The sequence below is a fragment of the Astatotilapia calliptera genome, chromosome 13 (genome assembly GCF_964374335.1).
Source record: "Astatotilapia calliptera chromosome 13, fAstCal68.1, whole genome shotgun sequence".
In the NCBI taxonomy this organism is placed as follows: domain Eukaryota; kingdom Metazoa; phylum Chordata; class Actinopteri; order Cichliformes; family Cichlidae; genus Astatotilapia; species Astatotilapia calliptera.
The window spans coordinates 15853542-15881515 of NC_137434.1; the positions used below are offsets into that span (position 1 = coordinate 15853542).

Consider the following 27974-nt stretch of genomic DNA (forward strand, 5'->3'; position numbering starts at 1 on the left):
GTGAAGCATTACATGCCTACTACTGACAGATAAGTAAACGAGAACGGTCTGGACATTTTCAGTATCTGTCAGTTTTAAGTGGTAATCCATACGAAAAAAAACCAACAAAAAAAAAAGAAAGCAATGGTGCCAATTACAGTGAACGTCATACCTGAATGTATAAATGTGTATAGATAAATACGACCTATGCTTATTCATGAAGTGGTAACTTTTAGCTGTTATTTAGTTTCCAATGTAAGATATAGAAATCACATCCTGTCGAATAAGTGACAGTCCATCGGGATGGCGTTAAGGTGTTGTTCTCTCTGCAGATCGGGATTGTGTTTGATCCGTTTTGCTGATCTAACTGTTAAAGTCTCTTTATAGTGTGAAAGGCTGCAGATCTCAGCTCATACAGCGTTGCATCACGGAGCTCCTATTCATATTGCTACCCATGTTAACTTTGTTTTACATGCTGTCGCTGTGATCCCAGTGGTGTACAAAAACATTAAAGATCCCATAAAGGATACTGATGAACAGTCACTGTAATACTTAGGCTGTGTGCCTCGTAAAGGTGCGCGTTTAGTCAAATGTGACTTTCTTTCCATGTCTCCTTTCCTTCCTCTGCACTAATCTGTACTGGACTGGTGCATTCAACTTCCTGGTAGACATCTTAGTGGTGCTTGTGCTATATTGAGATGTAATTCAGTTACTGGTCACATGACCAGAAACACAGTTTTCTTCCATCCTATGAACTATATACATAAATGTTATTGTGAACAACACAATGTCTCTGTTGTATTGAAATGGTGCAAAAACTAAGAAATATCCCTGTCTGGGTTCTGTCTGTTTGCGTTTATGTTACAGGACTGATGGTGGGATTGAACTGAAAACTCAATAATGCTGAATGTATGTATTGCCACCGACAAAATGTTTACCAAAACTCCACTCTTTTCATTAATTAAACTTAAATGTGTGTGCTTTTAAAAATTGTCTCCATCATTTCCTTCTTTTACTTGGCAAATCTTACAAGTTTGTATTTGAAACAGTGACACTTTAAAAAAAAAAAAAAAAAAAAATCACACACTTTTGCCTCTGTACAACACCACAATTTTCAATTCCAGGTTTTGAAATTGCATTTGGCAGCACTTCACTGGAATTCTCAATATGACTTCCAAAGGGATGTTGATGCAAGAAGGGGGAGACTGTTTTTTTTCCCCCAATGGCAGCAAAAGTATTGTTCTCTCATGGCCAAATCACTAACCTTAACTCAATCAAACACAACATGCTTTCAGTTACTCAAGACATAAGTGAAAGCTGAGAGGTCCCCACGAACAAGCAGAAGCTGATGTGGCTGCAAAAAAGGCCTTTACGGACTATCTCAAGGATGGAAACATTCCTGAAGTCCATGAGTTCCAGACTTCAGGAAGTCACTGACTGCAAAGATTTCCATCAAACTTACATTAAAAATTACATCAGTTTGTCCAAATAATTTTGAGCCTGTGAGAATGGGGGACTAAATAAAAATATAAAAAAAATAATTCCTAAACAGTTAATACTATACTTTCGTTAAACCATTTGAGCTGCAAGCCTGTAGATTCACATCTAATTTGTGTGACTTCAAATCCAGTGTGGTGGTGTACAGGGGCAAAATGATTTGGGTTTTTTTTTTTTTAAATAAAAATACTTCTGGACCTGATGATATAATTCCCAATGACTTGGAAACATATTTTATTTATTTATAACTCATCTGTTGTTTTGGGTTAGCAACCCTAAAGCTGATGAAATGGACAGTGATTTTACTTCAGTGCATTTGCACCACACAAAAGCTATGGCTGATGCCAAAAAGAGAACAGGAAGTTGCCGATTTGATTTTATGCCTTGTTTGCAGGTGTAGGCTCTACTTGGCAGAACTTTGTTTTTTAAAGATTTGGTAGTAACCAATTACTGACTTACTAAGGTGGCGTGTCCTTCAATTGGAAAAGGGACCTAACTGCATATCACCAAAAAGGGTAAATAAATTAACTACTTCGTGTCACACAGGTTATAGTGCCTTCACTGTTTTCTACACTGACAAAGGTCATGGAGGCCAACTGTTTACCAATCGGTCCAACAGCACAGTGGGAGCTTCCTGTGGGCATTGGGGCTATTGCCCTTTGGCCGTATGGCAGGTCCCATTTATGTAAAATGCCATCAATACTGTGTTAACTACAAAGTTGAAAAATTTACCATCAGGGGGAAGCATCCAAGGTCCTAAAGTGCCACAACTGTATTTCAGATTTTCTCACAGCTTTTGAATAATTGCTATTTTTGTTTCAGTGGCTTTCAAGTTGTTATTTTACTTTACTAAAATAATTGTATTTAGTTTAGTTAACTACACTAACCATAACCATACTGTCAAGTTCGCGTGAATATTCAGGATGCTGACTGTGTGATGATTTGTGAATATTTTTAAAATACTGATAATACACAGTTCAGTGCCCCCCCAGCCCCGAAATTCATTTCACTTTCATGTACTTGTGTGAGCACCTCCGTTGAGGCTGTAATAAAGCAACACTGGTACAACAAAAAAACAACATGCATAAAATTCAAACATCTTTATATCAACTCCAGCAAAAATACAAAGTTCTTAACATAAAGATGTATCATTCTTGGGATTACCACAAATAAAGCAGGTATTTCTTTCTAATATACAAAATGAAAATCTTTAAATAGCAACTGTAAAGAATAAACATGTTCAAGTCTGGTATTTGGTGGGCTGTTTTACATTTGCTAAATCCATTAGCCTAAATGGAGTTCTTAAATAACAATAAAAACATGGTAGACCTGTTTTGCATTTACAGATGATTTATCCTCTTAAAGAAAATGATCATAATCATTATTATAATAATAAAACTGTGCTAAAATGGTATTTTTTCCTTTGACAATACACTAATGTAAGTTACTATGACGGAAGTAAACAAACGTCACATTATGAGAACATCTAACTGTCAGTGAAAATAAAACAAAGAAATGGAAAGAAAGAGACCATAAAAAGTAAAACTGCCAAACACCTGGATGCACAACTCAGAAAGGGACTAAAGCAACCCCAAATATTTTAGATCCAGCTTGCGAAACACGATTAATGCAACGGTCCGTTACCGTTTCATACATACTTACCAATAAATACACAAACTGTTCAGGCCTTTGTTTGGAGGAATTTTGACGAATAAGCTAGAATTCCCAAATCATCTCCCATAGTTTACAGCTTTTAGTTAACTCTCAAACGGGATTTAGGGGCATAAATATTAATGGGAGGTTTCATGGCTGCATTGTGAAACGGTCTAAGCATTAACAAGAATAACCACATGCAGACGCAGGTAAAATACTCAAAAGTCACCAGAATGTGCAGGTAACACTGGGTGCAATTGTCAAAAGTGACCGTGGAGGTACATAGTGACGAAACCTCAAAAAACATAAAAATAAAAAAAAAAAGCTACAAACTTTTGTCATGACACATATATAACACGCATGTCTCTTAACAATTCAGATCTCAACATCTAATACAACTATAATAAGAATAATTTTATGTTAATGCTGTGGGAAAATGGGCACAAAATAAATCTCAGGTGGAAGATGAGTACGAAAATCTGAACGCCTAAATCAACGTGAGAATTTGCAGATGAAGTGTGAGGCACATACTGTGCGGAACGGAAACAGTTTGCACACACTGTGTGTAGCAAATTAATGCTGACTGCCTCTCTGGGAACTGAAAGCTGTTACAAGCAGAGGACAGGAGATTTCACATTTAGCAACACATTCTATTACATTACACTTCATAAATAAGGCACCTGGTCACAGCAGTCACATATTCACGCTGTTGTGATTTGAACACAGGCTGGAGATACAAACTGCCAACTTACATAGGAAGCTTAAACGCAGTGCATGCTATCATCTAAAACGATAATTATATACAAAAACAGCAAAGGGGAAAAAAAAAGGGAACAAAAGGACTGTGAACAAATTCTTATGCATCCCAGTTTGATGCTTGTTCTCCTAACTCTGAAAACATTTGTTAGGCTGTTGTCATCTCCAGCCGTGTCAAGAGCGCTGAAACATGAAGCCAAACGGCTACAACTGCCAGACATCACGCTGGACTGGTGTTCAGTCCTAAAAACAAACAGAAATCTGAACAATACGTCACATTTGCATTTTCACACTGACTGATAAACAAATTTCCAAATGTGTTTCTTCTTCACATTTACCTACTGCAAAAGGTATTCTCTGAAGAGTTTGGTGAGTACACAAAATAGACTGGGTTTGGTCCTTCGGAGTATATTCCAGATAAAAGATAATAAAGAGGCAAATCTTCTAAATAAAGATGATCTCTCTGTCTCAATCTTATTTTGAGAGTGATGTCCTTGTGCGCTTCGCTGGGGTGTCTGCAAGCTTCAGAGCCCTCTTGGTTGCCAGTTTTGTTGCACTGCGTGGACTTCTTTTTACCGGAGACTTTAAAGCTCCGCTTCTCGTCAGTGTAGGTTCATCAGTTTTCCTAACTGATCTGGGAGATGCATGCTGTGTTGTCGAGGACTTCGTGGCCCTCTTTGAAACATGACTGGGGCTCCCGCTCGGAGGGAGAGCAGCCTCCATTTTTCTCTGGGATCTTGTTAGCACCTGGTCAGGTGAGGTTGGCACCTTGACATCCGTGCTCTGCTGTGGGGTTTCAGCAGCATTCTCTGCATCTTTGATCTCAGTAGGTGTACTCTGTGACGACTCCTTCGACTGGATTTTTGCAGAACTTGCTTCAGTGTGCCTTTTGTTGTCCGCTTTGCCTTTAGGTGTGTCGACAGGGTTATGTTCGGCTATTTTAGGAGACCCAAGTCTCTGAGAACATCTCTTAGGCAACTCCTTTTTACTTGTATCTCTTGAAGCTCTACCACTGCTCTGAGCCCTCACAGCTTTATATTTTACAGTTTGCTTTGATTTTTTGTTAGCCAATATTTTTCGCCTCTCCATTTTCGCCGATGACTCTTTCATTCGTTTGCTGACAGGTAATGCGGATTTTTGTGCCTTAAGAGACTGCTTCAGATTTGACTTGGAGGACGACTTTGTGGTGGCAAGTCTTTTAATCTTGCTGGTTTTTAATATTTTGGATGCCTTTTTCAGTCTACTAGTAGTTTGCTGAACCTGCATCTTCTCTCTAATATTAGAATATTTCCTCAGGATCCTTGCGCTAGCTGGATTCTTTGATTTTCCAGAGGATTTCTGGGATTCACTTATCTGAGCAGAAGCTTTGGCAGAGGAGTACTTTGTCAAATTCTGAGAACTACTGGAGAGATCTCCTCTCTCTTTCCCTTTGACTGCATTTGCTTCTTGCTCCAGTGCTCTAGCAATCAGCTTCTGACTCCTGGGGTTGCTCTTTACAGGAGAGGCAATGGCAAACTTTTTCAAATGCTTCTTTAAGCGCTCTGCCTGTACGCTTGGAAATACACCCTGAGACGTCCCTGCCGCACTTGACGAGTTGTGGAAGCACAGCTGACTTTCTGACGGAAGACGTGTGGTCACCTTCTTCACGATGACAAGAGATTTTGTTTCCGTTGATTCAAGGAACCAGCGACAAATGTTGGAGAGATTAAAACCTTTCATAAAAAGCATTTGGACTGGCGAGTATTTCTGATGCTCTGCAGATTTTGGTTTTCGTGCCCTGCGCTTACTTTTCCATATAGCTGCCTGCCGGTCTGCTTTGTTTTTGTATTTTGCTGCTGGCTGACCCTCCTTATCCATTTGCACCCAACCTTTTTGCATTTTATCATATTTAATATTCAGATTTGTAATTAGCTGTTGGCTTTCTTCTGCAGTCAAAGTCTCAAAGAATTTGTTAGTCGTTTGTTTTGGGGGCTCATGCCTAGGAGTAATGATAGGGCCGTGTGAACTGTGGGACACGGATGCAACAGACCCAGAGGGGGACCTCACCTGAGCTTTAGTTATTCTTTCTGGCATTATTCTGACAGGAGAAGCTACATCGTTTTGTCTTGGGGCTACAATATAAGCACTAGTAGAGGGGACAGGGATCAGTCTTTGTGATCTTAGTGCTAATTTTTTGTTGTCCACTTGTGGCAACTGAGTAACAGACTGCAAGGCTATTTCACCCTTACTGGTCTCATCACTCCTTAATGGCATTCTTCTTTCTGTTACAGATGAATCATTATCTTCTACTGACCCGTCTTCTAAAGCTGCTACATTTGGCTGCACGGCAACATTGCTTGCTTCTGTGTTCTTTTGAAGAACCCGTTTACTTCTTAATGGCATAATCTGTGTTTGCAATTCGGCCTTTACGGGACTTGATACCTCACCGCTAAGTTGCACTTTCTTACTGTCATCTGCTACAACCTTGGCAGATCTTAGTTTCTGTCTGGCCTGCAGTCTTTGCTCTTCAACATTCGTCTCCATTTCTTCAGATGGAGTTTCTACTGGTTCAGTATTTTCAGTGTTTAATTCCACAGTTTCAGTTACTGTGTTTGGTTGAGACAGTTCAGAGGTTGGAGGATCACAGGACTCGTTTAGAGGAGATGCAGGAACAGCAAGTGGACAAGGAAGAGGGAGGGAAAGAAGCTGCTCAGGGGGTGCTTCTGGAGATGAAATGGGAGTGGCAGGATTTGAAATAGAATTCGATACTGGAGTTTCAGGTGGCTTCTGGTTTGCAGATCTAAGCTGACGTTTGGGCTCAGGGTTTTGAGGATCATCGGTAGGCTGATCATCTTTTAGGACTTTCTTTTGTTTCTGGATTTGTTTAGGCTTTGAATTTGGGCTTGACTGTGTGTCAGGGGGGGGTTCTGTCACCTGCTCAATGACAGCAGTCTCAATTGAGTCTTTAGGTATGCGTGTGTCAGGTAACGGCTTCTTCATATTCTTTTCATTAGCGGTAGAGACAATAGTTACCTCAAAACTATTGTTGGATGTATTCTGACTCGATTTTGCTGCAGCTTTACAAGGTGATGTGGCGTTACCTGGTCTACGACGCAATTTCCTGTCAGAGGCAGATACGGGTCTTCCATTAACATGACCCACTATCACCACTTCTGTCTGCTTCAGCAGCTTTGATACTGGAGGTTTGCTACCTTTTTTCCTACGCCAAGGTGGCAACTCCTTCAAGAGTGTGTCAAGTGACTTTGAGGATACATCATAGTCACTATCATTATCATTTTCTATCTCTAAAGGCGTAACACTTTCAACTACTTCAGGTGTTTCGATTTCTGTCTCTTTCGTCATCATCTCCTCTACTGAAACTGTGGTATTAGCGCTATCTGTCCCTTCGCAGTTCTCATTGTGTATTCGTGTCTCTAGCTGAAGTTCCTGAGGTTGCTCATCTGGCATTATTTCCTTTTTACCTTCGTCAACTTTATTCAATGTGATGCTATTCTGCTGGGGAACGGGTTCACTACTGTGCAGTTCATCTGATGAAATCTGGGACTCTGGTTCTTCTATGGTATTTTTCTCTAATGGCTCAAGGGCTGTTTCTGCCACTGTTTCCTCTGTACTTTCATGCATTTCCTCTTGAGGCTCTGGGTCAGTTTCTTTTATTGCTTCATTTGTAGCGTGATCAACACTTTCATCACTTCCTGTAGTCATACCTACATCTGCAACTGCATCCTGTTCTACTTCTGTGTCTTTAACGGTTTCTTGGCTCTCTGTTGGGGTCCTTAATGGAGATGAAGGACTAGACTGTCCCTTGTTCTGACACTGATCTGTCTGACTAGTTTCAACTATAATATCTACTCTACTGGCTGCTACCTCTATGATATCCTCTGTGCCTGGTATCACACTATCATCTGTCTCCTGTGTAGGCATTTGTTGATTTATTTTCTCCGTGCATGATCCAACAAAAGGCATATCCACAGGTGGCACACCTTCAGGCTTTGAAAGTATTTGCTTTGGAGTGACCAATGGTGTGAGCTTTGGCATTGGATTAGGACAGTTACCCTTTCCAGCCAAAGTACGAACAGTTTTTAACTCCCAGATTTCATCTGGCCCCAACCACAAATGTCCTCTGGTGCTTTTTCTGGCATTTCGACGTGGTACCATGCTGTGCCGCGGCTCCTTAACACACTCTGTAATTGATTTGTCAATAAAAACAATGTCACAGTGGCCAAGATCAGGGTCAACTATTCCTTTAGATGGAGAGTCCTTGGTCCAATGATCAGAGGACGACCTGATGGTCTTCCTGGCCGTCCGCACAGAGTCTGAAGAACTGTTGACGGGAAACAGTTTTGCTGGTGTATCTTTGGGGTGTCCAATAGTTACCCTCTGCCTAGCTTCATGTGTGTGGCTACCCTGATTATGTCTTTTTACAGAAGAGCTCAGTCTGGCAGTCTGAGTCTCTGTTCTGGTGGATGAATCAGAGTTCTGTCTCTCCTCCAAAGTGTCAGAGTGAGTAGAAACAGTGGGACTGAGCACACACAGCTTCTTACCAGCAGCATCATTAGAGGTCATAATTTTGATCTTAAGAGGTGCATGATCACCATGACGGTTCTCTGCATCTACTGGATGAGCAATGGGGGTCACCAAAGCCTGGTTACTCCCTGACCCAGGGCTGCGAAGATCCGAAACAGTGCTAGGGGTTATAGACGATTTCAGCGGCACAGCATTTTCTGGAACATTTTTCATTGCACAACTGCCTGGGACTTCTGGCTTGGAAGTGACTTCACTGGGAAATCTTATCTCGGGGTGTGACTTCTCAGGAGTCACTGCACTGGATTTTGCAGTGGAACAAGAAGTTCCCTTGACACCAGAGGTACAGTTAGAGGCTTTATGTGTACTGGAGGATGCAAGTGCTTTGATCTCCGTCTGTAGAAAACCTATGGCATCTACTATCTGTCTCTGATGGTGGGGGCAGAGCTTGGCCATGAACTGTTCCAGAGTGGAGGTGGACTGCAGGTCTTTAGCCTTTGCGAGATGGCGGTCTGGAGACTCACTGGGAGGAAAAGAAGAAGGAAACATTAAATTCTCCATCAATCTTAGACAACACTGGTTCATTTTTTTGACTGATACGAGCTCTGCAGATAAGTGAGTTTTCATCTTTAGTAGTTAAAAAAACCTGGAAGCAGATTTATGTTTGTGTGAAATAATATACACGTTTATATTTTTTTTATTCATATTTATTTATTAGAAGAATAAGTGATACTGTTTAGAAGCAAATCATTTGTCCAGTGAACTTGACCAATTACAGCCATTATTTTTTTAGTTTTTATATTTTACATTAAGAAAAAAAAATCATACATGCACAAGACATTAAGTAATGGTAGCCCATTTGGTTAAACCATGTCGAAAACATATTAGTTATAATACCAACTACATTAGGGGCAAAAATCAAATATATCAGACTTGTCAAGTTTATATGTCAAGTTTTGTTTTGTTTTAAATGACAAATGCTCAAGTTACCTTTCACAATATAAAACAAACCAATGAAAGAAAAATCAAACATAACTAAAGATATTAAAAAAATACGTTACTCTAATACCAAAATTTTATTTATGCCAATGCAAATCAAAAAATTAATAATTGTGCCAAACGAGTATCGCTCTTTATTTCTAAGTTACATTTATGTAATAGATCTATTACAAAATCCCGATACCTTACTACATTAAGAGCCTTTAAATCATAACATTATGCCAAAAATATATCTGCGACTATGAAAAGTTGTTTTCTTTGCTTAACAAAAAAAAAAAGATCTTTCAGAAGCTGCACTTTGGGTCTTTAAACAAGAAAACATTGCATTCTGCATTCATGAGGTGATATGCTACAAAGCTATGCTGAGCAACAAAAAAAGACCAACAGTTTTGTGGGAGCAGCAGATTCTGCCAAGTAAAAGATCAACAAGTCAGAAATAAATGAAGTTGTGCTAAATTATATTTTGTCTGAAAATAAACTATAAATCATATTTACACACAACTTTAGCTAATACTACATTGCCAAGCAACACTGGACAACATTTTTTCATTTTGACATCACAAACATGAATTTTTCATGTCTTTTGTTCAAGTTGGAACAACTATTGCCACAGCAAGCTAAGGCTGCATAACAAATCAGGTTTGCTATGCCTGTCCTCTGTGTTAGAAGCTACATAAAAAGGAACAAAGTGAAATTTCATGGATCAAACCGGTTATTATATACTAGCAGTAAACTGCACTACAAGCATGAGCAAGACAACATAATGGTGACTTTGTTTTTTTTAATGAATTTCAGCTTTATATCACAAAAGTTTATTGTATACTCTCTAAAATGAGGGTGTGAAGGCTGTAATGAATGTTCAGCAAGCAGAAAGACTATTAGGACGTTTCTGGGCTTATTCTTGAATCCCTGATATTCATTGTGTAGTGTAGTAGTCAAAGATGGAAAGCTGTACTGCAGGATTTTTGGCTCTAACCATGAAGCTATTTGTACAGCATGTCAAATATCTCAAAAGTAAATTTTAGAGCTTTAAAAATACATTTTAGAGATTAAATAAAAATAACCAACTAGAACCTGATGATTTTTTTGCTAAGCTCGTCAACTTCACATCCCTCCCTGCAAAGCCTAAGCAGTAAAGTGGAGTACCTGAATAACTACTGGTGAGAGTTTCATCCCTGAGGGTTTTTCCACTCTGTTTCTCTGATCATTGCTACAAAACCAAGTACTTTTTCTTCAAGTAGTCAATCTAACAAGCACAAGCAAACCAAATTACATACCAGCTCACAATATTTCACAAGCAGAAAATTGTGGATGAGTAAACTCATTCACAAAGTTTACACACTGTATACAATAGGAGGATAAATAATCTCAAAATTACGATCTGCTATACAAGGGCATTTATAACATCCTTAACCACTGACCAGATTTTTAACTGGTCAAGAAATATTTTAGGCTCAAAGAGAATCTACTTCTTACAGTGATTACTTGACATTAAACACACCAACACCCCATTGTTTGTATTCAATAAAACAACCCCAAAAGATAAACTTCACCATACAGAACAAAATCCCCAAATGACAAATATGATTTAGTCCAATCATGCAAAAATACACCCAGTGCCATTCATTTATATGCTATTAAAGTGACATAAAATGTACAAGATCTGTACATATTTGTATGGATAAGGATACTCCGCAATCAGCTGAAGAGTCTCAACATTTAAGCTTGTAGAGCGACTTCAGTCCTCACATGCAAAACTTTGCCCATAATAAATTAGTACAGTCTTGCTCCGCAGCTATCTCTTATAACAGTTAGATAAACCTTTTAAGATATATACACACAGGCTTATTATTATTTTAAGAAGCATTGAGTTTAATTAAAGCTGTTTACATTCTCAATTTAAGTGTTAACGTTACATTTTAATAAAAAAAAAAAAGCTTAATAAATACTAAATCGACAATATAATAAAATTTGGAAGGTATCTAAGAAGAAGTAGGTTCTAACCCATTTTAGCAACATAGTTCCTTCAACGCAGAGGAAATGTATCATGTCACGACCAGAATAAGTTCCCTAAACTGTTCCATACCCAAAAAAAAGTATAGACAGAAATATTTATATATAGTTTAACTTTTATACTTATATCAATATGATTACCACTCTGCTTTAAATCATTTGCCTTTACACAAAGAAATTTACAGTATAGTGTTGTGTGCATGAGATTGCTACATAAAACAGCTTTGAGAACAGTGATAGTGGTGATATCGGCTTTCCAGATGAGGTAGTCAACCACTGGATTTGCTACAACAGAATGTAAGGAGCAATCAATAAATGATCAATAAACCCAAAAGCGCTTTTATGACTTTAGTATATCAACTTAAATGCATTAGACAATAAAGTTTTATATTTCAGCAATGCCTGAGGATTGTCAGTGCAAAAATAATTTTATTACTGAAATCAAATCAGTGATTAGATTTAGTTGTATATGTACATCTGTAATTGAAGCAACTACTGGGTATTATGTTGTAAGCCATGGTAAGCGATTCAGATGTATTACATGTTTGTTTTTTAAATCTGGGGTTAATATCCTTGAACCATAAAAACACTTATTAAATAATAGCTAAAGGTGGAGAATAAACAGAGGATTACTATATTATAATTATAGTTACAGTAGAGTTGTTACAGTGGTATAAATACAAATGTGCAAGGCCCTGAACTACATCTGTGTAGTGTAAGTTTCTGTAATATGACAGCAAATATGATTAAAACCCAGTAAATCTTTAAAAACAAAAAACAAACAAAGACTCATTACCAAACCTTGCTAGACCTGTATGGAAACCTGACAGAAATAATGGGTCATGAGCCCATAATGTTTAGCATCCTGAGCTGTAATCAATAATGCACAAGGAGGTGTCCTGATCAAACTAATGGGCAAGGCTGGGTCAAAAACCAGGCAAAAATTCAATGAAAATAGCAACATGAAAAAGGCATTCTGTAGAGGTTTTTAAATGCAGCCCTTTCCGCATGGTAACAGCACTTTAAGTATTTGTTATTTTTAATGAAATGGCATCATCGTGAATTTTAGTGAAGCAGCTAACAGCTGCTTCTACTGTCAACCCGCTACCCTACATAGTCAGTTTCAAGAAAGGAAAATTGCTGGTGGTTGTAGTTTTGTTGTTGTCCAAATATAAACACATTTTTGGTACACTATCATCTAATCAATTGGGGGAAAAAAAAAAAAAAACCCACACATCCCAGTATGTGTGCACTCATGTGCAAATGTACAGTCTATTCACAGAAGCCATAACGGTAACAAGAAAAAAAGCCTAACCTACCATTTTACATTCAATTAATGAATACAGCCAATCAATGTATTTTTTCATTGAATTTTTGCCATGGCAACTTGAAAACAGGGTAAGCATGGACTGAGGCATGGTTGTAACCACATTAGCCAATCTGGATTGTTTACAACTGTTAACAAGTTACAGTTATGATCCTCACTATAGAATGACAGAAAAAAATATTATTTTATTATCTCTCATGGGTGTATGTGTATATTATAGGTATGCAGTATTTTTATGACAAAAGATAGCAGAAAGGTTTGTATCACATCTCACGATAGAATACCTGAAGTTTGAAGAAAGAGGAAAAAACCAACCAAAAAAAACCCCCAAAACATTGAAAAAAAAAAATCACATAGAAATGTAATGCTCTGCAGGCTTACACTAGCACTGAAATACTACAGATTACTGAAAATAAGGTTAAGACGAGAGAAGGACACACACTCATCAGTATGACATCCTGAATGTTACCATTAAAAAGGCTTATTTGGGTATTCAATCCTTTTCTATTACAGGTGATTTCTTCGGCAATGATTTAGCTGAGGTATGTAGCTGAGGTATAACTGTTTGTCTAGATGTGTGTGTAGTAATGCATTATTTTAAACATAACCTGAGTGTGTAGAAGGCAATGGAAACTATTGCCAACCATATGGCAGAGTAAAATGTACAGAACTAAGTAGAAGTAGTGGAAAAAAACCACTGTGCTTGTGAGGATGAGCGAAATTAGGATGTTTTAAAAGGCAGATAAAGTCCAGAATGACATTATGCTATATTCCATATCTTATACATTTATATAAATAATAGGTTAGTATGCGGCCATACTTCCCGCTGTCTGTTTCCAACGATATCTGTAAACTTTGAGACTTTTAGTCATTCCATGCATTAATTTACTTCATATGTTTTCACCCAAACTACAGGCTCTGCATACTTGGAACTATTTCATTTGAACATGACCAATATTAAGAGAGAACACTATGGGGCGCCACATCCTTGTACAAGCTTCAGTTTGGCTCTGTAAAGAACAGAGCAAGGAGTGAATTTTTAAAGCTTAATTTGAATCAATAACTAAAACTTAATTACCAGCATGCTATTGTATTTCAATAATTCTAAAATAAAAAGCATGCCCTCCAAGCCACAACATACACTACTGGGAGACACTTGTGTGTTTACGCCCTATGCAAACATTTTTAATGTAATAAGTGCTAAATTTAGTGATAAAAATTAAATAAGTTAATAATAAATAGAACTATTAGAGATGCAATAAAGACGGGTATTGCCACGGTCTGGCAAACACAATGATTAAAAAGGACACCGCAGTTAGTATGTTATGGATGCGTCACTCGTTTGATAAGAGGCTGCCGTCACGAAAATCAGTCCCATTCTCTTCAGAAGCACTCTCTTTTTTGTCATAAAGACTGTGCTGGGAATTTTGGAGATCCTTTTGTTTGGGGGACAGTGAAACGCTGGGTTCTTCCACCTGGCTTATCAGCTTCATTTTCTTTTTCGGAGGATTTTTTAAGGTCCCCAGACGTTCTTTAACTTTGTATTCCAGGGTGCTGTGCGGGATGCCATAAATCGATTGTGCTTTAGAAACACTCATTTTCCCACCCATCACCACCACAATGGCCTCTTCTAGCAGGTCTGTGTTGTACTGTCGATATCGCCCTCGTTTCTTCCTAGGCTGCTTGTTACTTAGGTCTGACTCTGAATCCATTGGATAGTTCCCCCCCAAAGCTTGGCAGTCAGAGGTAAAACTCCAGTATTCCTTCTCCGAACCTGAGCTATTTAAACCTCTGTTGCTGCTGGTGGTGGTTTTCTGGATCTGCCTGGGTAGAATGGAACAAAGCTTCTTACCCAGGCCATTCTCATAAAGTGAACCTGAATAGTCAGTGGACACGGAGTCCCATGACGAATCTATTCCTGTAGCCAAAACTCGGACCTGGGGAATCTTTAGGTCAAAGGACGGTGAATGAGACAGAGAAAGGCTTTGGTCTCTGCAGGCCTGCTGGAGGTTTCCTTTCTCACAGGCAAGTGACTTTGTCAAAAGTCCAGCAGCTTCCAACAACCTTGGTATATCTTTAAGGTGCTCACTAGCTTCATTTCTGGTTTTGAGCTTCAGCAGGGCTCCCAAATGAGTTTTGGAATTCCAGGAACCAGAAGCATTTCTGAAAACGTCATTGGGGCTGCAGCTTTGGTTATGGCTGAGGGGTGACTCTGGGTCGCTTTCCAGATCGGGTTCCTCTTTGATGCGCAGTGAGTATGCAAGAGACGAAGAAGGCTTATAACAGGTGGAGTGGCCGAAATTCTCCCTCCTCCTCCCATCCTGTAGGCTCCTCATAAACAGCCCGACATGCCCGTCCGCTCTCAAGGATCGCCTGATTGGATGGAAGGAAATTGGGTGTAAGCAGAGCTTGCACAGTGCCCTTTTCTCTTTACTAAGGGAGGATGGGGTGGGGAGGGGAGGATGTTGGCCACTCCTTTATTATATGACCTTGCTTTGGTAACATCACTCGAACAACTTTGTGAATGTGTGTATGGCTTTTGAAAAACAAAAACAAAAAACAAAAAACAAAACCCCAAAAAGACTCAAGTTAAACTTTTTTTTTTTTTTTTTAAATATGCTTGATGTAATAGCTGTTGTTTTTTTATTTTTTCATAAAACATAAGGGAAAAAAGAAAAAAGAAAGGGCAAAGAAACAATGAAAATAAAAAACAAAGAAGATGCATTTAGTAAAATACACTGAAGACTTGGCATTTCTGTGGCTCAAAAAGCTTGCCCAGGAGAATGGACTATTTGTAACTGCAGTAAGGGAGTCTGATGTAGATGTAGATGTAGATGCAGGGCGCAAGATCTATGACATACAAAGTAACTAATGCACCAAAAACTCTTGACAGTTTATGCGTGACGTTACCACTGAACAAGCACAGCAATAAAAGAGTAAGCCAGCAAAGGGTTCTTGCAATCTATCAAACTCAAGCTCTAGGTTGCAAAAAACAAAACAACTGCAAATTATTATTCTTAATTATTCAATTAATCAAGTTATATTGTTCCCCACCCCCCAAAAAAAGAAATCAGCTGCAGAGCTCTCAGCAGTTTCCACAGCCTGACACTGCTGAGGTGCAAAAACAAAACAAAAAGAGCGGGGGTGGGGTCCTTTGATTTGGAGTTTCACAATTTGTACATCTTAAATGGAAGATAGAGTAAGCCACATCCAAGAATATGTATCAAGTTCATGTACAATATTAAAACAACTCATGTTATAGGTGCTTGGGCAATGCCATAGATAATTATTAAATATTTAAATTACTGATCAATCATTCTCATTTTACTTGACAAAAAGAATTAAGTCCCTGAAATTCTTCTTTAGTTCATCAGTGGGACTTTCCCCTATAAATACTGTTTAGTATAACCTACAACATTCAGTCCGCATTATCTTTTATTCTGAAAAACACAAATAAACAAACAAAAAAAACCCCAAAACAGTTTCATGTGGGTTTACGCATTATGCAATCTGCTACAGTGGTTTATCGCTGTATATAGACGCAAGAATATCAGCAATGCTTCGAGTCATGTAGTAAACTACATTTACCATAAGGCCTGCCTGTATCTTGCCAGAAATTAATTAAAGAAAACCAAGAAAAGTCAAGCTAGTAAATTACTTCTAAACCGCATTTACTCACTACGTAACAAACTGCTGCTGATAAAAGGAACCCGTCTTAGTACCGCAGAAAAGAGAGAAAGAAACTGTTCTTACCCCTTCAGCATGGTTGTGGCCGGAGAAAGACAGGGACTATTGGCAGGCAGGCTGCTGCTATAGCTTTTCTTTTTGATAGATAAATCAAGAACTCCATCTAATTTTAAAAATGGAAAGAAAAGAAATGTAGATTCAATGTTAAGTTCTGACCACAATCCAGCCAGTGCACCAGCTCAGTACTTAATAAACTACTCTGTGGTGGATGTGTTTCACACTACCTTGCTCACTGGGCTCAGCCACGGGCTTCTTGATGGTGAGGTCCAGAGGTGCATCCTGATCAGCCATTAGAAGCTTGCTTAGGACGGGGTTCTGGTTGTGTGCTGGCCCAGTCAGTGTGGCAGCAGGGCTTGTAGCAGGAGGAACTCCTGAGAGCAAAGGTGGGGTCGACAGGCTTTGGTCAGAGTGAGGCTGGGAATCTGAGCAACTGACCTGAGGGGAGCTGGTTTTTGAGGTATATTCAGCAGCAAACTGTCTGATCATTTTCTGAAGAATCTCTCGAGCCACTACTGGAATTTGTGGGTCTGAGAAATTTGGCACATCTAGGAAGAAAAACAGAGATAAATACTTTTCAGTCAGCATTCCTTTAATAAGTCATCAGTCATGGTTAATGAACATGCAACAAACATCCAAACTATGTTCGAAGGATACTGTAACAGTAAGGAAAAAACTCTTATTTATAGCCTTGAAATAAAAAAATAAAAATAAATAAAATAAAATAAAAATAATGATTTAAAAAAAACAGATGTTATAAACTAAGAGCAGAAGCAGTGTGAGTGAACACACACACACATTCACAGAAAAGCCTATTAAGGGATGGATAACGTGCACCACTGTGTTTACAGGCAGGTTCCCTGTGTTATGCTTTTGGTGTAATAACAATGAAAAACACTGATTTACCCACTCAGAACTAAACCTCTGAGACTCACCTTTTCTGCAGAGGACTGCATTGAGAAATTCCTCAGCCTGTTTCTCTAGTCTGCTGATTGTGATTTGATCTTTACCCAGTAGAGGTTTCGATGTATCTTCCAGCCCCTTGTTGTTTAAGTCAATTAAGTGTTCCTGTCAAATTGGAAAACTGTTAAATTGGTGACCTTCAGGCATTCAACAGGATTCGTATAAAGACATTTCTATCCTTCAGATGAGCGTTTACATCAAATTAATTAGCCCAACAACTGTAGGGAAACATGATGGATTACAGATGTGACTAAAACTAAACAAGCCATAGCAGACTACTAACGTTTATCCATCATCTAAGCCAGCGTTTGAAAGAATAAAGGCAACAGATTTAAGTCTGCGTTTATGAAAATCTGGAAATCAAAACGTAAAAGGAAGAAAGAAAGAAAACAGAACTCTTACTTTGACTTTGTCTCTTCTCAGACAGCAAAAGGGACAGTTTTCATCAAATGACCAATCAGACACTGCTACAGGCTCAAAGTCTGCAGGAAAAAAATATCAATAAAAAAAAACAATGACAATCAACACAACATGACAAAAATCATGGTTCTTTCACTTTTCTAACCAACTAAGCAATATAATCTTACCAAGTCAACATTGGACAATATTTGTTTAAAATCCCCCCCACCCTCCATTTTTTTTATATAAATATCTGCAGCGAATAACACTGGTTTGGAGTCTTAAGATTAGCAACCATAATCACAACCATAATTTAACAAAAAAATATACTAAAAAAACTCTAAATTATACACACAGGTTAAAGACAACAAAAGACAACAAAACCTCAGAGGGTTTGATTTAAAGCTAAATAGCAAGTGCAAGGAGGGACAACATGCAACAATGTACAGTCACAGGTTGGGTAACAAACTACAAAAAACTGGGCATGTGCAGCTCAGTCACAACTGCCACTGGTGTTCGTCTCTCCTACTCAACTAAGTAGATGAAAACAGGGGAGTGACTGTGGCAGGAAAGTAATGCCATGACGTTGTTGGGTTTTTTTTTCTTTTTCAAAGAAAGAACAATGCCAAAAAGGGAAATTAAATTTGCAAATAAAAAAGTGTCAGATGCTACGGTTGAGCTTACATATGTGTATTAAATACAATCCAAAAAAAAACTATTATCTGAACCTATCAAAAAACGAATACATACCCAGTGGGAAAAACAAATAATACAGTATTTGGGTTCTGCTCTACCAATGCGATCTAATTTTAAACAAAAGTAACTTAAATACCTACCGGTACATATAAAATATATAGCATTCTGTTTTGCCTGTCGGTATTATTATCAACATTCAGTTATCATTTTCTTTATCCATGAGTAAAGTGCTTCATTAGAAATAGTTCTTTTCAAACCTACAATGTTCCATTTTCATGTTTAAATCTCACATTCATTTGTGCACAACCCAAAAACAAAGCTCTAAACAGAACCGCATGAATAAAATGAAGTAGTGGGCCATCATGAATATGTGCTGATTTGCTTTAGAGAGACTGACAAAAATCAGGAACTCATTTAATCAGTTCAGTTGAATTTTAAGCAGCAACTGCTACTGCACAATGTCTACTCACTACACAACCCAAATAATGCTTATTATTGTCTCACTAACGTCATACACTGTAGGGCACTGGAGACTTTTACACTGGCTACATCCCATCCAAAACACATACTTTGTAAAGACATAAGCCATTTTTTTCCCCCTGCAGGCAGTGACAGTGTCTCGTTTTTAGTGAATGTGTACCAGATGGTACAATGCAGTAGCACTGTCATAATAAGAAGACAACAGATTACACTGAAACCACAAAACTGTTGTTCATACACTTGCATGATTGTGGTCAATAAAGACACTTACCCTTAAATGATTTCAGGTCCTCTACCAGCGCTGAACCAAAAAGACCTTCGAGAATGCTCTCAAAACCTGAAGAAACACATGAAGTTCAATAAATATATTTGTTATCAGCAGTAATAACATGACGTGTGTACAACTTCACTCACAGTAAAGTGTTTGTGCTAAAGTCAAAAACATAGGAAGTTCAAAATGAGTCTTAAAACGATGCAAAAAGGTAAGTTTACCTAAAAATAATAACAACATCAACAACAACAATAATAATAACATAATAATAATGATAAAGTTTGAACCCATTTAATTAATTTACGAGCCAATGTTGATTTTATTTGTAGCTAATGCTGATACAATTGTGATTTTGTTGTTTTTTTCTTTGTTTGGATTTTTTGTCAGTCTCTGTTTGTGTCAAAAATTAAAAACGAAATTTAAAAAAAGAAAACTATATTGCGATAAAATAGACAAATATTAGCAACTGCCATTGACTGATGTTATTTTATGTGAAAGTAGTTTACTGGCACTCAGCAAGCAAAATTTCACATATGAATACAATGGATAAATCAAATTAACAAATGAAGTGTGTCCTAATGAGATGTTATGTTTCTGCCGAATAATAAATGCCTTGATTTTGCTTCTCTTTTCTTTTTCAACTTGACAACTGCTCCGTTTTACTCTCTTCTAACACACATCCTCTTGCCTTGCAGGTTTTTACTTCATCAGTAAATACTAGCCCTCCATCCTGTTGCCAAGCAACTAAGGCACCTACAGAGTTGAGAATGACTGTATGGTGTTAACATCAAAAAGAAACAGCCAGTAACAAGATTGCTAAGTAATTCTGTCAAAGTACCCTATAGATTGATGGAGATGATGAATTCAAACAAAAACTAATCTTCACAGTCCTCTAAATGACTGTTTACAGTTCAGGGACTCGGTGGGATACAGCTATATATGTTGCAAAGACCGTTTCTGAGATCTAATGTGTTATGCTACATAAATCATAAGAGAGCACCAACACAATATGAAATGTCTTCTTACTGCTGCAGGGTCAGATTAACCAATCCAAAACCACTACATGCGTTAAATCAACCACTAAAGAGGTCACACAGAACATCTGTCAGCTGAACTGGATTTTGAATGAGAGTGCACCATTCCAAATGTGCCAGCCACTTTAAGGCCAAAAGTACTGACTCAAACCACTGTGACAAAAACATACATCACATAACACATGGCCACAAAAACATAAATCGGTACCACTGAAAGCCTAAAAATTATTGTGCCTGCATGAAATGAGCATCAATCAAGTTAAATCAGCCAAATTGATTAAACTGATCTGACAACACATCATAGCAAAAGCATACTAACACTTCATCTTCACACATGAGCAGAGAAATTGGTGATAAAATTATCAGCCCTTACCATCCACTCTCTTCCAAATCTCACAGTGAATTGAATAAAAGCTGTCATCTGTTAAAATGCCTTACACTGCTTCCCTGCAAATAACCCACCCACTTTTCAGCAGAGCCAAACATAAAGAGAGGGGAGGATGAAGTAGTGAAGCAAAGCGTTGCCTATAGCTGCAGCATGATTCTGTTTCTGGGTTAGTGCACAGGACTTCAGCTGAAGCTATCCAATCGTATTTCTGAAATATTTCAGAGGCACGAGGAGAAAAGTAGGTCATCCACTTTCGTTTGACAGTGCAGCATGATGACATCAAACTACTTTTTAGGAATACCGTTTAGAGCATTTAAAAATGTGTCACACTCTAAACTATGACTTTGGGGCAATATTATAGTGTTATAGTAGCAAAGCAAACCAGTACAGTAGCTGGTGAAAACACACCCACCCGCAAGCTTCTTTAAAACCAAACCATTTTGGGACCGGCAAGGCAACGTGAGAAGAGCAGGGATAAAATATTGATAAGAGTGCAGAATTGTCATGCAAGCCCTAAAAAATAAATGAGCTTGTAAACATTTAAAAAAAATTGGCTCCAGTTAAAATGCCTAATAAGCAGCAGGAAAACACCAACAAGCCAATGTCTTGTGTAGCCACAGTTAAACTTACCAACATGCAAAAAAAACGAAACAAAAAACCCCCAGAAACTTTATCGTAACCTGCACTTAACTAGTTTGCATTAATGTGAAGGATTTGCTGCATGTGCATTTCCCATCTGAAGGGACATCCACCAATGCAATAACACCAGACAGCCAAGCCCTTATTTATTTGTGCAATCTTCTGTCTCTCCCCCCCCCCCCCTTTTTTTTATTACTGTAAATACATACTGCAGCTTGCCTCAAATAACTAGCTGAGTGAAGGCACCACTTAATTGATTAGATATGCTGCAATGAAAAATGAAATGAGAACAGCAATTTTTAGAATAAAATAAGACTTTGGTTTCTTGACTCTAACATTAAAGACATTGAAAATAGAATAAAAGAAAATTGCACTAAGAAATTAAAACCGTGTAACTATTACCATTATAATGCACATTAAATAGATGTTAAATAGCTGATGTATTAATGTGTAAAAACAAAGCTGTAAATTGCAACCATGCTTTATGGAGTGGTTTAATGAGCTTTATTAAGACGTTCAGTTCAACGCAGCTGTTCCCACATTACTCCAATAACTGGGAATCATTATTAAGACATTTCTTTTTTTAATTGCAGTGAAGTGTATTTCAGATTTTTTTTTAAATAAAGTAAGAATCTTTAACCTGAGCTATGATTATGCATATGCACCTGAAAAACCTTCCATTTACAATGGGGCACCTCTGTAAGTGATTGGCTTTCAAAGACTTTCCATGCAGGAAACCCACAGAAACAAAAAAAAGATATTTCACCTAGCCAATATTACCCACAGAGGTTTACCATGAAACTCTGTAGGTATTTTCGTGGAGCTTATGCAGGCTGACGGTGAGCAGCAACTCTGTTCAATCTGCTTTAGCCTTCTTCTGACCTACATCTGTAGCCAATCAGGGACCAAAAGATTTGGAGTGTGTGACACCATGTCCTTCCCAAAGCATTTAGAAAAAGAAATCCCACAGATTTAGGATCAACTTAACCCTACTAAATCCTAACTTTAACCTGCGGTGTACTTTACTGATGCATGATTTGAAAAAAAGAAAAGAAAAAAAGAAAAGAGGAGTCCTTCCTGCATACCTCAGGCAATTTCCTTTAAGGGGCCTATGCACAAAAGCAGTGAGCAAACCCCTTGTTATTTTTGCACCACACTGTAAGTGCACAACACCACGCATGCTCATAACAATGTAGTTAATTCAGTAATGTAATATACATTAACCTGACGCAAATCTATGAGTCACTTAATACTCAAAAATTCTAGCTTATTATAAACATGTGACCCAAACACAAGTGCATTATGAGAGCATTAAGCATATGCGAGTGCATTAAGCACAAACCACTGCTGCCTAAACCCCTCTGTACTATAAGGCAAAGGGAAAGTGACAGCAGGAAGCTACTACACACAGAACGAGGCTCCATACGTAACTAAACTGTGTATTTGTAGTGAAATCTTGTTTTGTATAATAACCCTAATGTTGTATAGTTCAAGTTAATCTTACAATACTAACATATCTCATGTGAGCTGCTGGTTAAAGATGTTTCAATTTTAATCTTTCAAGAAATACTGTATTTTGATCGATTACGCGACACTGTACAACAGTACAGAACCATTGCTTCCAGTTAGCTACAAAAAATGTGTTAGAGCCTCAAAATCAGTTTAATTCTATTTAGAGTGCTTCTTTAAAGGAAATCCCAACTCAAGATGTTCTACACATTATCTCAGAAGGGGTGTCTCCAAACTCATAGAAGAGGTTCAAATTGTTATGAAGCCAACATAAACCTTGCAAAAGCCATCATTTTTGGCCACAACCTCAGACTACTGATTCACTTTCCAAGAGACATAATCATTCAGGCCCCACACATTTCACTACATCCCCAATTGTATGATAAGGAAAATTCAAGAAACTAATCAGTAGGTGATCATGTTAAAAACAACTTCCTCTATCTAACAAGAACAGCCCATGCAGGTAACATGAATGAAATACTATCAGGAAACAAATGCCCTTTATTGTGTACACTGCAGTGACCTAATATCTCTGGGAGAACAAACAACTGCAATCTTTAAACGTGACGCACTAAGCACTGATGCAGTTGAAAACTTCCATATGCAGCTAATTGGTCTGCAGAAAACAGCCTATCACGATATAATGAAGCACTTGCTATTTGATGAGTTCATGCAGACCACACTTCAGCAGAATTATTGGGATAATACTAAAAGTCTTATCTATCCTTCGTGACTTAAACTTAATCAGCTGCATTACTGATAAATGCTTCAGCTATTATCATTTCATAGAAATAATGTGCTGTTCCTTGATTTTCTTTGGTGTAACCGCTATTAGGCCTGCTATTATAGCTGCAAGACGTTATCTGTAACATGTCTACTACCAGTGCATTTATCAGTAATACAGTTGATGAAGATGACATTTTTTTAGTTGGAATTTATATTTTAAGTGGGAAACATCAGTTTTACTAACAGAAAAAGTTTGGGAATACTACATGATCAACAACTGACTGTCAATCTTTCATCTTTGAACAACTCATATTTTGAGATTACAAGAATCCTCAGATTGATGCTCATGAGAACATAATTTTGCATATGATGATCTGAAACCCAAGTCTGCCCACTACACAGAGGCCGAGCTTTTAATCTAACAAAATCAATGTCACCAAAATATGATTCTGTTCATCTGGACATAGCGTTTTCAGTGGGAGAAACTTTTCGTCACTCACCCAAGTGACTTCTTCAGTATCAGCTGACTGCAGGTTTCCCCAATCTTATAAACAGTATTTGCGCTGGGAGGTCAGTTCCCTCATTATAATTATTTATGATGAAGGAACTGACCTCACAGCCCATTGTTCCTTCAGTGGTGCTAGTTTCAGTCATTATGCAAATGTGCTGTTTATAAGACTGGGGAAACCTGCAGTCAGTGGAGACTGAAGAAGTCACTTGGATGAGAGACGAAACATTTCTCCCACTGAAAACGCTACGTCCAGATGAACAGAATCAACTTTTGGGGGGATTTACTTACCTGGATGATTGAGCAATGCTCAATCTGATGCATGCATCAGAATCAAAGTCATTTACCCTCACTTTGCAACCCACAAAAAAAAGCAGCTCGCTGTAGGTCAACAGATAAGCTTAAAAGTTACAAGGGCATGAGTAAAAGCAGCGTTTGAAACCTGACTTGGCCACTATGGATTTTGTTCATAACAAGCAATATGCTGTAGCTGGATCAGGCAATGAGTTGGCAGCTTTGGACAACTACAGCAAGGGAAAGAAAAAAAAATACTATGAATACTTAATATGATATGATGCAAACTGACATTCAAATGGTGTAATGCTGCACAAAGCATGACTTTGAATAACAAATATGAGATGCACAAATGCCCGAGCACACAGGCAAGCCCACACTCAAAAGGCAGTCACAGAGGCTGTTGGTCATGTCTTGCAAAATGCTACGAAAAATGAGCCAGTTCTTTTTGCAAATTAGGAAGATTTAGGCCAACAGAGTGGGCATGCTAGAGCAGAAAACAGGCCATACCCAAGTTGCACTATAAACAAGACAATATGCCTGATGTCAATATTGATTTGTTTGTTATTTGTTTGAGCAAATCTTTCATCCCACTCACCCAAGTGTCAAAGGCAAACATGAATAACTAACATTCCAGGCATTTTTGAATGTTAGCTGGTGTGGTTGAAGTCCAATTTTCTCCAAATCCAGACAGAACACGCATTTTCAGCCACACAGTTTGCATCTGGAGGCTGATGGACCCATGAACACATATATAGGCAAACATACTGACAATTGTTGCCGCTGTTCTATGGGACAATTGTGCTTGTCTCTGCCCTGCAGTTTTAGTCCTCACATTAAATACACAAAGACAAAATGTCCATTTCAGCAACAGCAGGGTGGTGGCGTGCAGCTCTCTCCACCAAAAAGTCAAACAAAAGTATGTCCTTGTTGTCTTGGACAGAATATGCCATTCTACAGCTAGCAGACTGATGCTGTTGTCATGCACTTGCAGCTTTACTTATAGCCTAAACACAAGGGACATTTGTCAATCATAAAGGAGGGACTGAATAACCAAACAGTCCTGGCTTTGCAGCTAGTCAGAAAGCTACTATTCTCTCTCCAATTTCTTAGCAATGACTAAAACGGCGCTCACCTAGCACTGCAGCTGGAATAAGTTTATTCATTCCACATATTATACATTTTAGTGTTATAACCAATAGTTCATGTTAAGGTTTAGCATTTAAAACAGACAGCATCATATGCCTAAAACAGCTAAACCTTTACAGGTTTTGCTGGTCTGTGATAATAGCTTTTCTTCTCTTCCTAATAATGTAATCAGAATTTAACCAACTGCTAAATAAGCCAACAGCAGAGAATATATGACAATCCAAACTCTAGAATTCCTAAATAACAGGAAAACTTAAAATATTAGCTTTTATGCACACACACACTACTGTGCATGGGTTGCTTAGTCATTATACGTCTCAGCATGATCTATACATAGCAGCCACATAACAAGAAATTAATTTAATGTGACATTTTGAGAACATGAGAAGTAGGGTCCTGAGATTTAAAATAGTCTGTGTATTCTATGTCAAGTCTTTGTTTTCAAATCTGTTTACAATTGTGCCAAAAAGGGAGCTCACAACCTACAGTAATATCTAAGTATGAGTTATAGTATAGTTCTATCCAGCCAAAAACAGCCCGTGCTGTATTCTTGTCAGAATATGCGTAAAACATTTCTAATGTGTCCTTACATGAAGTAAGAAAAAAAAAATACATGTTGATTTGACGATAACAACCAGGTTCACTGAGCAACTCAGTGATTCTCATCTGATCAATCTGTGACAGTGAAATGTCCACACTGGCTGTTGCTATGTTACCGAGTCACATGGATTTAAATGGACTCAAATGGAGTCTCCTTCTTTTACTTCAAGCCACTCGGTCAAACAGTGTAAAACTACTAATAAAAACACCGGCCACCTATCATTATGTGTGGGAAACAATAATTAGATGGTGATGTAGAAAAGGAGGAACCAGGTAACTTCATACTGCCCACAGAGGACTTTAGAACCGGACACCACAGTTAACCCCTGTGCACACCAATCATTTGTCATTTGTACAGAAACTGAAGCATTTTGTTTGGTTGATCTACTCTGGATGTATTTGCACCGTGCTAGGCACATGCCTTGTGCAGCTTTTCAAGTTGCGTCTGTTCTTACAGGCTATTTTATCACTAAGAATGTAGCGTTTATCTGTTTTGTGTGCATTACAAAAAAACCTAGCAAGTATAAAGCCATGAAACCTGATAGAGAGGTTTAAAATGGCTCATTCAGCACCCCTACAGTTTAAATGTAAAGTTTAAATGTACCTGTATGACAAGGATCAGGGTGAAATCCCAGGCTAAGTGAGTTTGTGAAATATTTTGTGTGTGATTGTTTTCTTGTTTGTTTGAGCACAAACACAGTGTTTGGCTGCAGGATATTAGTGACAGGTAACACACTGCACACAGACTAGTGAGGATATGTAGCTGAACTCATGTGCATAGTTTATATACTTCAACTAAGCCGTGGTTGTCTCAACTCCTAACTGAATTAAGGTGCTATGCTTCCATGTTTATCTTAAAGGGGTATAATGTTTACCATGTTCACTACTGGACGGAAAAATCAGGGGTCCCACCCTCCACCCCGGGACGATACACACAATGCAATGGACGCGAAACCTAGAGCCAACAACTGCTTTTGTAATTACCTGTTTTAACGTCAAATGTTGGAGAAGTTTATATCGTCGAAAAGGGAAACAGATTCTGCATTGGGGTCTCCGCCACTTCCTCCATTCACTAATGCGAATCCTCGAGTAGCAATTTGAGAAGCAAGTAGGCTAAATGTTGACTGAAAACATCACCTCAAGGGTATATGTCGCCCTCCCCCATCCAACATACAGTATCAACAACAACGGGAAGACGTATTTTAGAAAACGACTGCTTTTGGCCGACACACAGAGACACTCCCTTTAAGCAGGGCGCCCTTTAAACAAACTAACGTAACGCCACTACATACCTAAAGTCTGCAGTCGACGCATTATGGACGATAAAAACACCAATTGGACCCAACAAGTAATGCAACATTGTCGCAAACTGCGACATTTAACTAACGAGTCCTGCTGGCTGCCGTGTGAAGGAAACAGTTGAGGACAAAAAGTCGCTGGGAGAAGCCCCGAGTGAGTGCGGTAATAGATGGTTATTTACACCGATAAAGGTCAAACAGAAGTGAAATTCAAGCCGTGCAATTGTGTGCCGTGCAACAAGCATTATCCTTACCTACACATTGAATGAGTTTGTGTGGCCACGAGTCAAGTTCCTTCCGAATGCTGTATCTGTCGATTGTGCATTGCTGCCTTTTACACAGGCTCGCCATTTTCTATAAGCCTTCCTTCTGGCGGCAGCACTACGGAAGCAGGAAGGGCTGCGTGAACGCGCACGCACCCTGCGTCAAAGGCGAAATCGCTCTCAGTATGCAAAACTGATAGTCTGATTAAATCAGTCTGTTAATCAGTAACTAACTAAATAAATGCAATTAAGTAATCTATAATATTTG

General features: G+C 38.4%; 1 protein-coding gene across 3 annotated transcripts; it reads right to left on the reverse strand.

The window, feature by feature from the left end:
• Positions 1-4212: 4212 nt before the first annotated feature.
• On the reverse strand, positions 4213-27833 carry LOC113034803 (ligand-dependent corepressor). 3 transcript variants are annotated; one of them, XM_026189858.2, is made up of 7 exons: positions 27698-27833; positions 19299-19364; positions 17855-17934; positions 17425-17557; positions 16717-17037; positions 16499-16595; positions 4213-8929 (listed from the first exon to the last, which is right to left on the reverse strand). In XM_026189858.2, the coding sequence occupies exons 1-7, from the start codon at positions 27792-27794 to the stop codon at positions 4360-4362; spliced, it is 5364 nt and encodes a 1787-aa protein (XP_026045643.2). In that variant the 5' UTR covers positions 27795-27833; the 3' UTR covers positions 4213-4359. The 3 variants fall into 3 exon arrangements, with proteins under 3 accessions (XP_026045643.2, XP_026045644.2, XP_026045645.1); XM_026189859.2 differs by having other exon boundaries at positions 27702-27796; XM_026189860.2 differs by lacking the exon at positions 4213-8929 and adding an exon at positions 13933-15118.
• Positions 27834-27974: the final 141 nt, after the last annotated feature.

What these genes read in the sequence shown, in the direction of transcription:
- LOC113034803 (XM_026189858.2), bottom strand. Translation starts at nt 27,794, where the DNA reads ATGGCGAGCCTGTGTAAAAGGCAGCAATGCACAATCGACAGATACAGC. An exon ending in TGAGAAGAGACAAAGTCAAA is followed by an intron (nt 17,558 to 17,854) that starts GTAAGAGTTCTG and finishes CCAATTTGACAG; the next exon opens with GAACACTTAATTGACTTAAA. An exon ending in GGCTGAGCCCAGTGAGCAAG is followed by an intron (nt 16,596 to 16,716) that starts GTAGTGTGAAAC and finishes TTTTAAAATTAG; the next exon opens with ATGGAGTTCTTGATTTATCT.